Source organism: Crocodylus porosus, unplaced genomic scaffold (assembly GCF_001723895.1).
Source record: "Crocodylus porosus isolate Cpor-Errol unplaced genomic scaffold, CroPor_comp1, whole genome shotgun sequence".
In the NCBI taxonomy this organism is placed as follows: Eukaryota; Metazoa; Chordata; order Crocodylia; family Crocodylidae; genus Crocodylus; species Crocodylus porosus.
In genome coordinates this window covers 18,777,279-18,790,549 of record NW_017728918.1, presented here as the reverse complement: position 1 = coordinate 18,790,549, position 13,271 = coordinate 18,777,279, and the positions used below count along the sequence as shown (strand labels likewise).

At 45.3% G+C, this 13,271-nt stretch overlaps 1 protein-coding gene across 2 annotated transcripts in view; it reads right to left on the bottom strand.

Moving 5' to 3' along the window:
- The window catches only part of LOC109311629 (structural maintenance of chromosomes protein 6-like), a 68,982-nt gene extending 62,117 nt beyond the window's left edge, over positions 1 to 6,865 (bottom strand). Inside the window, exons 1-3 of one of the 2 annotated variants that reach the window (XM_019537369.1) lie at positions 6,729 to 6,865; positions 3,474 to 3,610; positions 568 to 716 (exon numbers count right to left, since the gene is read on the bottom strand). In XM_019537369.1, coding sequence (XP_019392914.1) covers positions 568 to 711 — 144 coding nt within the window. In that variant the 5' untranslated portion in view covers positions 712 to 716; positions 3,474 to 3,610; positions 6,729 to 6,865. The remainder of the gene's footprint in view (positions 1 to 567; positions 717 to 3,473; positions 3,611 to 6,728) is intronic. The other variant, XM_019537370.1, reaches the window with a different exon arrangement.
- Positions 6,866 to 13,271: the final 6,406 nt, after the last annotated feature.

The window sequence follows — 13,271 nt, the reverse complement described above, 5'->3', positions numbered from 1 at the left end:
TCCAGGCTGACCTGGACAAGCTCAGCAAATGGGCAGACGAGAACCTCACGGTGTTTAACACCGAAAAATGTAAGGTTCTCCACCTTGGGAGGAAAAACCTGCAGCATCCTTATAAGCTTGGTTGCTAAGTTGCCAGTGTAATTCATGGTTTTTGATTTTAAACAAAGAATAATTATCACAACTATATACCTTAAAACATTTTTTAAAAGTCAGGACTACAGCAAGCTGTGGAAGGTTATAAGATGATCAAAACAGATTGCACTGAAAGACTGTCCACAGTATGTTTATACATTTGAATCTAGGTTATGGCTATAAACTCCCTGAAAAATTATACTAGAAAAAAGGATATTTTTCAAAAGGTAACTGAGGACAATTGCTCTGAAGAAGGCCATACAATAGAAACATCACTGCTAGCTTTTATTTCCATATACCTATTACTGCAGCCTACAGGCAAGATGCTTGTTTTACTGGCAACTGGAATCAGTGCATTAAATTTATACCATGATTTTTTCCTCTTTTCTTCATTAGTTCAATTTCAAACAGGATATACTACAATTTATAGCTTACCAACTGTGAGAAAGAATTGCTGCCAGATCCTAGATGTGAATGCTCTGCTTCATCAGGTTCATCATCATACTCATCTACATCTTCTTGTCTTAGCCTTTTATGGCCTCCAGATTTAGAAACACTTTCCTCTTTTCTCTTACCCATCAGTACTAGAACATAAAAATAAAAGGTATATCATTAGTTTCAGTCACTTGATTAAATGCACCAACATGTTTAGGGCCATCTATTGAATATACTGAAAATAAAAATTAATGATCACAACAAGCTACGGAAAGAAAGAGAAAGATCAACCCATTTATTATGGAGCAATGCTAAGAACTAGTAAGGCAAGCAAATTTAAAATTCAAGTCAAGCTAAAAAAAGAAAGAGAGAGAAAAATCAGTGCATAAGCATAAAGAACGGACAACAAAAAAAGTCATCCAGGTCCAAGACCAGGCACAAATGTAGAATGCAATAATCCTATACCATCCCAGACAAATGCCTCACCAGCCTCTTCTTGAAAGCCACCAGTGAAGGGAACTGTCTTGGCAGCTTATGACACTGTCCTGCTGTTCTGACTGCATGGACATTCTGGCTGCCTACAGACATTTAAAAAAAAAAAAAAAGGGGGCTTTACATTAAAATTTGGCACACTCCTGCCCAAGCCCAGAGTGTACCCAGAAGAGGTAGCATGTTCATTCAATCTGGCTCTGCAGCATCTGTATAGATCAGGTGTTGCAGTGGGCTTCTTTGGTGCTTTTAGCTGATTCAATCAGCTATTAGATAAAAGCACTAAAAAGTCCTGCTTAAGCGCCCAATCTATGCAGACAACTGCAGAGCCGAGTCAAAATAACATGCAGCTTCTTCCAGTAAAGCACGTTTTTTCCACATCTGCAAGTAGCCTCTAATATTTAATCTGGATCTGCTTTGCTGCTGTTTAAACCCACTGCTTCATGCCCTGCCCTCTGCAACAAGAACACTTATTTCCCCACTTTACATCATATTTTCAAATATATGAAAGCTGTTATTATGTTCCCTCTTAATCTTCTTAATCTCCAAGCTAAACAAACCTGCATGACCCAGTTTTTCTCTTGTATTGCTTATTAATCCCAACCCCCTTTATCTTTTTTTGTCACTTGTCTCTGGATCCTCTCCACTTTTTCCACAACCTTAAGTGGTCATAGAACCCAGAACTGAACAGTTCTGTAGCTGAGGCCTAACTAGCACCATGGAGAGTAGTACATGTCACATGAGCTACACACTATACTCCTGTCAATGCAGCTCAAAATTGCATTTGGTTTTTTTGGTAACTGAATCGCACTGCTGATGGAGGGCAAGCCCTCCTCCACACAGATTCTTCTGAGCAATATGACTGCCTAGGCATCTCCCATTCTGTTTTTGGATTTTTTTTCTTAGAAAAAAAGCATCTTATATTTGTTTTCACTGAATTCCATCCTGTTGCTTATTTTGCAGTTTTCTGTGCTGCCATGACTCTTCTTCATGCTGATACTAGCTCTCCAGTTTTTAGAACTCATTCCAGTTTTGTGTCATTTTGGATAGTAACCAGTAAGCTCTCTATTCCTGAAGTCAAATCATTACAATAATTTCAACTATAACTTAACTACTCTGTTTGTGGTTATTCAGCCAGTTACATTTACACTTGTTAGTCTACTTAGACTACTTTTCTTTAGCTTACTTCAGTTTTTGTAAACTGGCATATCAGACTGTATCAAAAACCTTAATAAACCCAAGCGTATATTATGTTCATTGCATTTCCCACATCCACGGAATTTGTTACCATATCAAACAGAACAATCAAGTTGGCATAATTTGTTCTTAATAAATCCATGAAGCCTTCACCCCTTCCTCCTCCAAGTATTTAACAATTGACAGTTTTATAATTTGCTCCAGTAATTTCCCAGGTATTGAACTGATCAGTTCCCTGGGTGCTCCCTTTTAGAGATGAGCACTACATGAGGCTGTCTCCAGTCCTCTGGGACCCTTCCATGGCTCTGCAAATATTGTTATCCTGGCTCCAAGTTTTCTTCAGCAATGAATTTTGGGATGAATTTTGGCAGGCACTGCTGACTTGAAATCAAGTTTGGAAACAGTTCTCCAACATGCTCTTTACTTATTGGGATCTGCACTCTTCTTCTTCATCTGTATTAATGTTGTTAGCTGTACCATCGCAGTTTGTTTCTGTGGTGAAGCCTGAAGCAAAAGAAACACTGGGCAGCTCCGCCCTTGCATCTTCTGTGAATAGATCGCTGTCACAATTTAATCAGTGGACCAAGTTTCCTCGGTCATTTTTTGCTGTCTGACATTGTATAATCCCCCACCCTGTTTTTGTCTTTATCCCTTATCATCCATTTATCATTTTTTGCCTTTGTTTTCCTAATTTTGTCCTTGCAAATTCTTGCTATTCCTTGATTACTTTCTTAGTAACTTGCCTTCCATTTCATTCACTCCACATTTCTCTCTCGATTTCAGCTCCTTTTGCAGTCTCAGTCTCCCTGTCATTGTTCCCTTTACTCCATGTTGGAATAGCTTCTTGCTGAGCCTTTAACTACCGCATCCTTTTAGATCTGCCGGACATCCTGGGCCCCTTTATCCTTCAATCTGTTTGCCCATGGGACTTCACCTACTATTTTTCAGAGACCACTGAAATCTCTTTGGAATCCAGTATCCTTGCTGTGCTTATCTTATGCCTTCTCTTTCTTATGGTCTTGAATTCAATTATACCATTATTACTTGCTTCCAAATGCACATTATATTCACATTCATTATTGATTCTTCTTTATTAATCAAACAGTATCCAAGATAGATGATGTCCCAGCTGTACCCTGAACTGTCTCAACTTACTGGAAATTTTATGCTTTGCCATATTATTATTCCAACAGATATTAGGGAAGTTAATTAATACTAACCTCCTTGAAGAATACCTCATACTCCGTTTCTTTCCACTTTGGGGACATCTATTAGACCACCATCCCAATATCACTGTTGCTGTTCTTCCCTTTATCTTCAAGTAATCCTCAGATTTGTTCCTTTCTTCCTTCTAAACCTGAGGGGACACATATATTCTTAATCTACAGTATTAGTACTGCTTCCTTTTTTTCCTACATGTGTCCTTCTGAAACAAAATATACCCCTCAATCTTGATATTTTCTGATTATGGCAGTTATGCTACCAAGTACCGTAAAGCCAATTAAATCATAGTTTCCATATATACAAATACTAGCAAATTTTCTTGCTTGTTATCCATACTCCTTGTGTTTGTATATATAAATCAAAGATGCTGCGTGGGCTTCCCTATTGCTTCTCCCCTGTCATCTCTTTTTTGCTAGACTAGCTCCTGGATCTTTCACAATTAGACCTTTTCTCTCAATCTTCCTCCCTCAGTGTTCAATATACTGTGGTCAAAAGGTTTGTTTTCACCATCCTTAACAGCACTTAGTTTAAAGGCCCCCCCACCAGGTTAGCCACACAGTCCCCAAATATACTCTTCCCATTCTTTGTCTGTTCAGGGTCATTTCCAGCAGTATCAGCTAAGCCTGCATGGACATGCAGGAATGGATAAGCAAGAAGGATGAGCCAGCTCCTAAAAGCTTTGGCCCCCTCTACACATGACAATTATTGTGCAATTAACTGACCAGCTACAAGTGCAAACCTATTGCACAATAAAAAGCTTCCACCTCACAGCCTCAGGCCTCCCACTGCCTCTGCCCCTCCTGCAACCTCCTACTACCCCCCACCCCTCAACATCATCTCCCTGCCCCGCTGCCTCTGTCCCCTTGCCTGTCCCCATTTCCACCCCTACCCCAGCTCTAACCAGGCTTGGCTCTAGCAACAGTCCTGTCACCACAGCTAAAAGGCCAGGCTAGGACTGCAGCACTCCTGCTCCATGCCCCAGGCTGGAGTAGGGCCAGAACAAGAATCTAAGAGTAAGTTCGGGGGGAGTGGTGAGAGGAAGAAGAGGCAAGGCACCTGAGGCTGGGGGTCAGATGGGGGGAAGGGGTCCACAGCTGCAGCAGCTGCCTGCCCCTAACAGCCTCATACTCCATTCCAAAGACAAGGGACTCCCCCCTTCCCTTGCTCCATTATATGGGGGAGGAATTGCTTGTTTTCGCCTTGAATAAATATACTTTGGGGGAGGGGCTTCCAGAAAAAGAAAGGCCTAATCATACAAGGTGCAGAGCCCCAAACTCCCACTGAAATCACCAGACACTAAGAGCACTCAGCTCTCTCTACAGGAGAGAACACTGCAATAAAAAAACTGTTTAGGCATATTTTTAGATTAAAAAACCAGAACGAGCAGCACAAGTTATGTGGCAGGCAATGCCGATGTAACAAGGGCACTGGCATTCTTTTCAGAAATCTATCATTTTAAAAAACCCACATGGCAAATTTCAATCGGATACAAGTCTTTGAAGATAAACGATTCAGTGAATCACAGCACCCCTCACTAGAGGCTCTTTGGATAGAGATACTTAGTCAAATGTAGTCTGAAGGCTTATTTCTTAAGCATGTTATTTTGATAAGTAAAACAAGCGAAAAATGAATGTAAATAATCTGTAAGCTTCTTTACTTGCAAGGAGGGGGAAAAAAGCAAAATGTGAAATATAGTGGAAGGTTATTTGTATGATTTGTTCAAATAATTTAGTAAAGCTGCATTTTCCAATGACAGTACAATTCTCCAAACAACTACTATTTAAGTAAGCTTATTTGATATCATTGAGTCATTAGAAAATGAGGGCTGGAAGGGACCTCAAGAGGCCACCTAGCCCAGCATTTCTCAATCCGTGGGTTGCAAAACTACATGAAAGGGTTGTGAACAAACTTTAGAAGTGGATTCTCCTTTAAAGGAGAAAAACATGGGAAAATGTGGCTTTTCCCTTGCAGGCTGGCAGAGCTTCAGCCTTGCAAGGGGCTGCTTTGGGCCTCCCCATGCCCCACATACATGGGGGGGGGCAGGGACAGCAGGTCATAAGCGAGGGGCACTGGGTCAGGACTGGCAAATGATGTTTACAACTGTGTCCTGGTACAAAAAAGTTTGAGAACAGTTTGGCCTAATCTAACCCCTTGCTCATAGCAGGACCGTCCCCAACTAGATCATCCCAGCCCAAGCTTTGTCTGTTGGGTCTTAAAAGCCTCCAAGGATGAAGCTTCCACCACCTCTCTGGGAAACCTGTTCCAGTGCTTCACCTCCCTCCCCCCTCAGAAAGTTGTTCCTAATATCCAAGCTTTCGGGCACAAACACCCTTCATCAGGCATTAGAGAAAAGATTGTAAAAGTTTTCCTGGGTAAAAATGATAGCTCGTATTTCATAGGATTTCACAAAGGGGTCAATATATGGCAAAACCCTTTGTGAAATCTATGAATATATGGCTAAGCAGTTCTTAGCTGGTACGGAGCCTCCTGTGAGGCTGTGAAAATGATTCAGATTACTTTAGACAAAGGCAGGTGCAGGATCTCAGGTTTCAGGTGGTCAAAATTGTCCACCAGCCCCGACTGCTTCTTCCTCTAGACCAGTGGTCTCCAAAGTGGGGTGCACCAGATGATCCATTGGGGTGTGGAAAGAAAATATTAGAACTTCTATTTATATAAATATACATATTTGGGGGGGGGGGCGTGCTCAAAAATTTTTTACTGATAGGGGTGTGCGATCAAAAAAGTTTGGAGACCACTGATTTAGAGCAATAGGGCCACAACTTGGATACATTTCTACCCAGGACAACTTTTACCATCACTTCTCCCATGCTTGACGGATGCTTGTGCTTGTGCTTTACCATTAAAGATTTCTTTCTTTCTTTTTTTTTGTTTTGCAGAAACCTAGGTGGCCTAATACAAGCAATCACCTCTGCCACCAGTCCTGGTGGTTTCACCACCCCGCGCTCGCTCTGGCACCCACAGGGGCCGGGTGGGAGCGGAAGCCCACAGGCAGGAAGGGCTGGAGCGGAGCGGAATGAAGCGGGACTGTGAAGAAAGCCCTGTCACACTTTACACCCAGCGCCGCTCGCTGCCCAATCGCGCCATAAAGGCGGGGCGGGGCGGGGCGAAGCCCAGGAACCGGGAGGTGTTCCCAGTAACTCAGCTCACGCCAAAGAGCGGCAGGCGGGCAGCGGCAGCGCGGGGAGGAAACCCAACCCAACTCTCCCCCTCCCCTAACCCTCAGTCCTTACCTCCTGGCGCAGCCGTTACAGTTCAAACCGCCAGCGTTCCACGTTCGGCGTTTCCCGTTCTAAAGTTCCACGCGCGCCAACCCGCCAGACAGGAAACGGGCAGTGCTACTCTACGCCCAGCTTCGTGTCCCTCCCTGCGCATGCGCCGCGCCGCCGCTTCCGGTGCTGCCTCCGAACGCTGCGGGGGTGGCGGGATAAAGCCTCCCGCGATTTCTCCTTCTCGCGTTGCTCCCTGTGTACAGTAGGATTTGAGTTTCCGGTATGTGAACGCCAGCACTCTTTTTTTGGACTCTTCTGTAGCGTGTACGTGGACCCGGGGGGGCGGTCAATAATAGGACATGGGTAGGAAATTTGAAAAAGAGGAATCTCACTGTGACAAATATCTCGGTAATTTCAAGGACTAACTCTAAAATCATTTAACAACAAACAGGCAGCTCAGGGAAATTTCAGAACAGGGTTTTGAAGGAAAGGCTCAGGTGGAGGAGCGCCAGGGCGTTAGGACCAGAAGGGACCTCAGGTCCAGCCCCCCTGCCCCAGAGGCAGGAAATCAGCTGGGGTCAAAAGATCCCAGCAAGAAAAAGCATCCAAATGTGAAGGGTTGTGTACATCAGGAGGGCAAAATATGGCTTTCGGGCTGGATGTGTCTTGCCAGTTGATTATATCTGGCTCATGGGTGGCAGCAAGCCATGTTCAGACCCTGCTTCTGCTGGCAGCTGGCTGGTGCTGTGGGGACACTGGGGGGAAGCAGCCCTGCCCATATGCCTGTCCAGCACCACGCAGCAGCCTGGGAGAGGGAGTCTGGTCTGCCCTGGGCATGCAAGGCTCTGTGTCTCACACGCTGCAGGGGAGGCTGGGCGGACGCGTCCCCAGTCTGCTTTCCTGGCCCCACATGATGCCAGAGAAGCTGGGGCCCAAATGCAGCTTGCCCAGGGTCCCCAGGGCCCAAGTGCAGCTTGCTGAGGCCCAAGTGCATGTTGACACGCAGTACCAAGTAGGAAGGACTGCTTTCCTTCCTGCAGCGCCTGGAAGACGGAGTGTGGCCCTGCAGGCCCTGGACTCCATCTCCCAAGCTGCCACAAGGTGCCAAATTGGCAAGTGGGTGGGGCTGCTTTCACCCAGGGTTTGCCGGACCACATTGCATCTCCCAGGTGCTGTGGGTGATGCTGGGTAGAAGCAGCCCTTCCTCTCTGCCCCACTCTGGTGAGGTCCGGGGGGGAGGGGAGGTTGCTTCCACCCAGTATCCCCCAACAGTGCTGCAGACCTCCGCACTGTCCCATCCTGCCCCTCTATCGCGGTTCCTAGGAGCCGCAGGGTCAGGGGAGAGGGTGTTGTACACACACCCTGATGCTGGGACAGGACAGTGCGGAGGCTCCCAGCCAGGCTCAATCCCTTGCAGATGTGCGTGGCAGGTGCCAGCTCTGAGCAGGGTGAGGTGGGGGGCAGTCAGTGGTCCAGGGCATGCTACAGCCCTGGGCAGGTTTATGTTTCCACTCCTTCTGCTGCTCTGGCACCAACCCTGGCCTGGCTGCAGGGAGTGCACGCATGCATGCACGTGCGCATTTATGTGTATATATGTGTGTGGCCCTCAACAGCTCCCCAGAACTCGTTAAGTGGCCCTCCAGCCCGAATAACTGCCCACACTAGTATGGACAGAAACAGCATCTTATCTTAAATAATTTTACCTCAAAGAAAAAATACCATAGATCGCTGCGTGTAGAAATTCTGTACCTGAATAAAAAGAATATAGTACTAGGATTGTACTACCTGGAAGGTGAAGCTGATTATGAAACATGCAGGGAGAGTACAGAAGCGGCTAAAATGGGACAATAATAATGGGTGGCTTCAACTATTCTCACATAAACTGGGTAAATACTTCATCACGGTAAAATGTGGACATAACATAACAACTCACCTTGGAACTCACAAGAGAAGAAGCGATACTAGACCTAATCCCAAATATCTGTTGGTGAGCTACTCCATAATAGCAACCATAATGTAATCAAATTTAATATTCTAGCAGGAGGGAGTAAGCCAAAAATGTCCACTATGCCAATATACAATTTTAAGAAGGGAAATTTGAGAATTTAGTTTGAAAATGAGGAAGTTAGTTTGCAAAAAGTTTAAAGGTCTAGTAAAAAATGTCAAAAGCTGAAGGCAGCTTGGAAATTGTTTAAAAACATATTAGGAGTATCAGCAGAGTTAAGGAGGTCATTCAAGGCAAAAAGACATCCTTCAAAAATTAAGAAAAATAGGAAAGCTCACAAACTCTGGCAGGCCAAGTGAAATAACGCAGGCCAAAAAAAAAGAATTTAAGGAGTGTCTAGAGAAAGATGCTAAAGTTGATAAAAAAAAATTAAAAAAATACTTCAGGTGCATGAAGCCAACTAGAGAATTGGGAGGACCATTAGATAATCAAACCATAAAAGGTGTACTCAGGGGTGATGAGGCCAAAACAGAGAAGCTAAATGAATTATTTTCATTGGTGTTTACTGCAGAGGATACTGGGGAAATTCCCACACCAAATCAATCCTTTTTGGTGATGGGTCTGAAGAAGTGGATCACACTGAAGTGACAAGAGAGGAGCTTTTAAAACAAATAGATAAATTTAATACTAGGAAGTCAGCAGGACCAGATGGCATTCACCTAAGAGTTCTGAAAACACTTAAAGGGGAAATTGCAGAACTGCTGGTAATAGTATGTAGCCTGTTGTTACAAACGGCCTCTGTGCCAGCAGACTGGTGGGCTGCCAACTTAATGCTCATCTTCAAAAAAGGCTACAGAGGTGATCCTGGAAACTGCAGACCAGTGAGTCTCTCTTCCATCCCTGATAAGTTTGTAGAATCTATAATAAAAAATAAAATCAGAAGTCACATGGACAGATATGATCTGTTGGGGAAGTCAACCTAGTTTTCTACTGGAGTTCTTTGAGGGTATTAATAAGCATGTGTACAAGCCCCCTGAACAAGCACAAGGACATAATATTTTTGGACTTTCAAAAAGTATTCAACAAGGGCCCTCAGCAAAGACTTTAAAAAAGAAATAACTACATTTCTATGGGATTGGATTCTTTTGTGAACTGAGACCTGGTTAAAAACAAGAAGGAAAAAGTAAGGCTCAATGGTGACTTTACAGGATGGAGGAGGTCAAAAGTGGTATCCCACATGCTGGATCCAATTTTCCTCAACATTTTCATCAATTACCAGAAATGGGGACGCACAGTGAAATCTTCAAGCTTGCAGATGGTATCAATTTATTCAGGGTAGTTAGGTTCCAAGCTTATGGAGAAGAGCTCCAGAAAGATCTCACAAGCTAAGTGACTGGTCAAACAAAGTGACAGATGAAATTCAGTGTTGACAAGTGCAAGGTAAAGCACCTGGGGAAAAATAAACTCACCGATATTTGTACAATGCTGGGTTCTGAACTACCTGTTGGTGCAGGGGTGGGCAAATATGCCCATGGGCCAGATCCAGCCCACCAGCACTTTCATCCAGCCCATGGTGCCCACTAACAAATTGTACCCCGCCCAGCCCTTCTGCCCACGAGGGTGGGAGCGAGGCACCTCTCTCCCCCCAACATACCCTATTGCTCCTCACTCCCACGCTGTGGGTAGAAGGGCCTGGCCCCGCCAGCATGTGTCTGCTGGGCAGGGCTGCTGCTGCTTCTGCAGCTGCGGACCTGTCCTGCTAGCTCCAGACAGCAGGTAAAGAAGTGGTGGGGATGGAGGCAGAGCTGCAGCTGGGTGGGAGTGTGGGTCTGGAGGCAGTGTGCAGCCCACACTGAGGGGGGTGGCAGCAGCACAGGGATTGGGTGTGCAGGGTGTAGGTGTGGAGGGTGGGGGGGTTGGGGACCAGGGTTACAGTGGACAATAAGATGGATATGAGTCAACAGTGTGCCTTTGTTGCCAAGGTTAACAGCATTAGTAGGCGTGCGGCCAGCATATTGAGGGAAGTGATTATTCAGCTCTATTCTGCACTGGTGAGGCCACATCCGGAGTACTGTGTCCGGTTTTGGCCCCCCACACTATAGAAAGCATGTGGACAAGTTGGTGAGAATCCAGCAGAGAGCAACAAAAAATGGTTCAGGGGCTGAGGCACGTGATTTATGAGGAGTGGCTGAGGGAATTGGGCTTATTTAGTCTAGAGAAGAGGACTCTGAGAGGGTATTTAATAGCAGCCTTTATCTGAAGGGTGGTTCGAAAGAGGAAGAAGCTAAACTATTCTCAGTAGTGGTGACAGATGACAGAATAAGGAGCAACAGTCTCAAGTCACAGCAAGGGAGGTTTATGTTGGATATTAGGAAAAACCTTCCCACTAGGAAGGGGGTGAAACACTGGAACAGTTTACCTTTGAGAGGCTGTGGGCTCTCCATCTTTGGAAGTTTTGAAGACCCAGCTAGACAAAGTCTTGACTGGGATGATCTAGTTGTGGCTGGTCCTGCTCTGAGTGGGGGGTTGGACTAGATGACCTCCTGAGGTCCCTTCCAACACTAATTTTCCATGGTTTTATGGCTGCTGTGGCAGGCTGCCGGGGCAAGAAGCCTCTGGCACACAGGGAAGCAGCCAAGATGGTACTTGCCCTTCCCTCCCTCCATCACTGACTGGGCAAGAGGGCTGCCCATCATGCAGCCTCACCTCCCTCCACCAATCAGTGGCAAAGGGTGGGACCACATGAACAACAGCCTTTTCAGCCAATCAGCAATAAGAAACGGGGTTCACTGAAGGGCAGCCCTCCCTTAACCAATCAGTTGGGTGGGGCAAGACCACTACTGGGGCCCCTCAGTCAGTCACTGTTGTGACGAGAGACTCATCACATCACAGAAAAATGCAGGTTTTTATGGGGGGGAGGTTATTTAGATTTTTTTTTTTTTATCATGGAAAACTAGGATTCCTGATGAACATGCTCAATAAGAAGTCATCAATGGCTCCATGCCTAGTTGGGAGGAGGTATCAAGGTAGGGCTTCCTACAGGCGAGTAGGGTTTCCTACCAGGTCCAGTGTTATTTAACATCTTAATAATTTGACTGCACACTTCACAAATTTGCAGACAGCACAAAGTTGGGTGGATTTGCAAATACTCTGAAGGGTAGGATTAGGATATTGGGCTGCATAATGCAGAAAAGGATTGAGGGTTTAGTGTAAAATATGACTATAAACCAACAGTCATTTTTTTTGTTGTGAAAATTAAAAATTGCATACTGGGTTATATTAACAGGACCATCACTTGCACTGGGGAGTGCCAGGTCAGCCCAGGAAAGGATGGTTCTATGGTGGGGCTCAGAGGGGGACCCCTGCTGTCTAGGGAGGCCAGCTGCTGCTACACTGCTGGCAGGGAATTTGGGAGTGATTTGGACGCCATCTGTGAGGCATGTGACATGGTAAAAGGGAGGGCGAAGCCATGTATTGCATCCGTGGCATCAGAACATAAAATGGGCAGCCTGCCACCTTACACACAACTACCTATTTTATTACAACAAAGGTGTGGCAGGAAAGTTAGGTGGGTGGACTGCTCTAGACAGGTGGGTGGACCAATACTGTGACTGGCCCCAGGGATGGCCCCGTCACCTTTAATGTAAGGAAGAGAAGAAAAAAGGGGCATTTGATAAGTCTTCAAGTATCTGAATGCTGGTTAAAAAGGCGATAGAGACAAACTATTCTGTGCGACTGTAGGGGACAAGACAATAAAAAGTAAATATTATTATAGACATAATTATATATATAATATAACATACCAAAAACACATGGAAAATTAAGGTACCAAAGTGCTTTTATTTTAATCTTTTTCTTGATGTCTGTCCCAGGGGGATGAACCAAGCCCCAGTGTCACGATGGGCCGGGGTGGCAATTGAACACGGAAACAGGCCGGGTTTTTTGGCGAGGAGAACTGAGACTTGTGAATCGTTCTTGGTTCCAAATCAACAAAAACTTTTATTAACTTATGCTTGGTAGCCGTAGGTGACGATTCTTTGATTACAGTCTTTCAAACAACTACACAACAAAGGGGTCTGTTGGCCCCCAGGGTTCCCCAACAAGCCCTTGCTTTCTACCCCACTGGGATAGGTGCGGCTGACTGTTGGTTAGTCCTAGGGCTGGTCGACAGCTCATATATTGGAACATAGACAGACAAACTGTAACTGGTGAACTGTCCAATCTTCTTCGTGACGCCAATTCAGGAACGCTGTGAATGAGGTGTCTTGTAGCTGAAGAATCAGGCTGATCGTGGAGATGAGTCCTAGCCATCTTCTCAGCGAACACCGAAGACCAGCACAAAGCAATTAGAATCAAATTGAGAGGTGAAGTCTCAGACTGAAACTAGGTTTACACTCTCTCTCTCCTAGAACAACAATCACCTCCAAAAACTTTCACTTGACTAACTAACACTCCCTAAGAACCAATTCTTCCTATAACTCCAAACACAACCTGCTATAACACCCACTACTCCAAAACTACCCACCACCTGGTGGGGGCTCATGGGGTCTTATAGGGAAACCGTAGCCAATTAACTTGCTTCCTGGCCAGAAAGTTCTAGTCTCATTACGTCAGAGCAG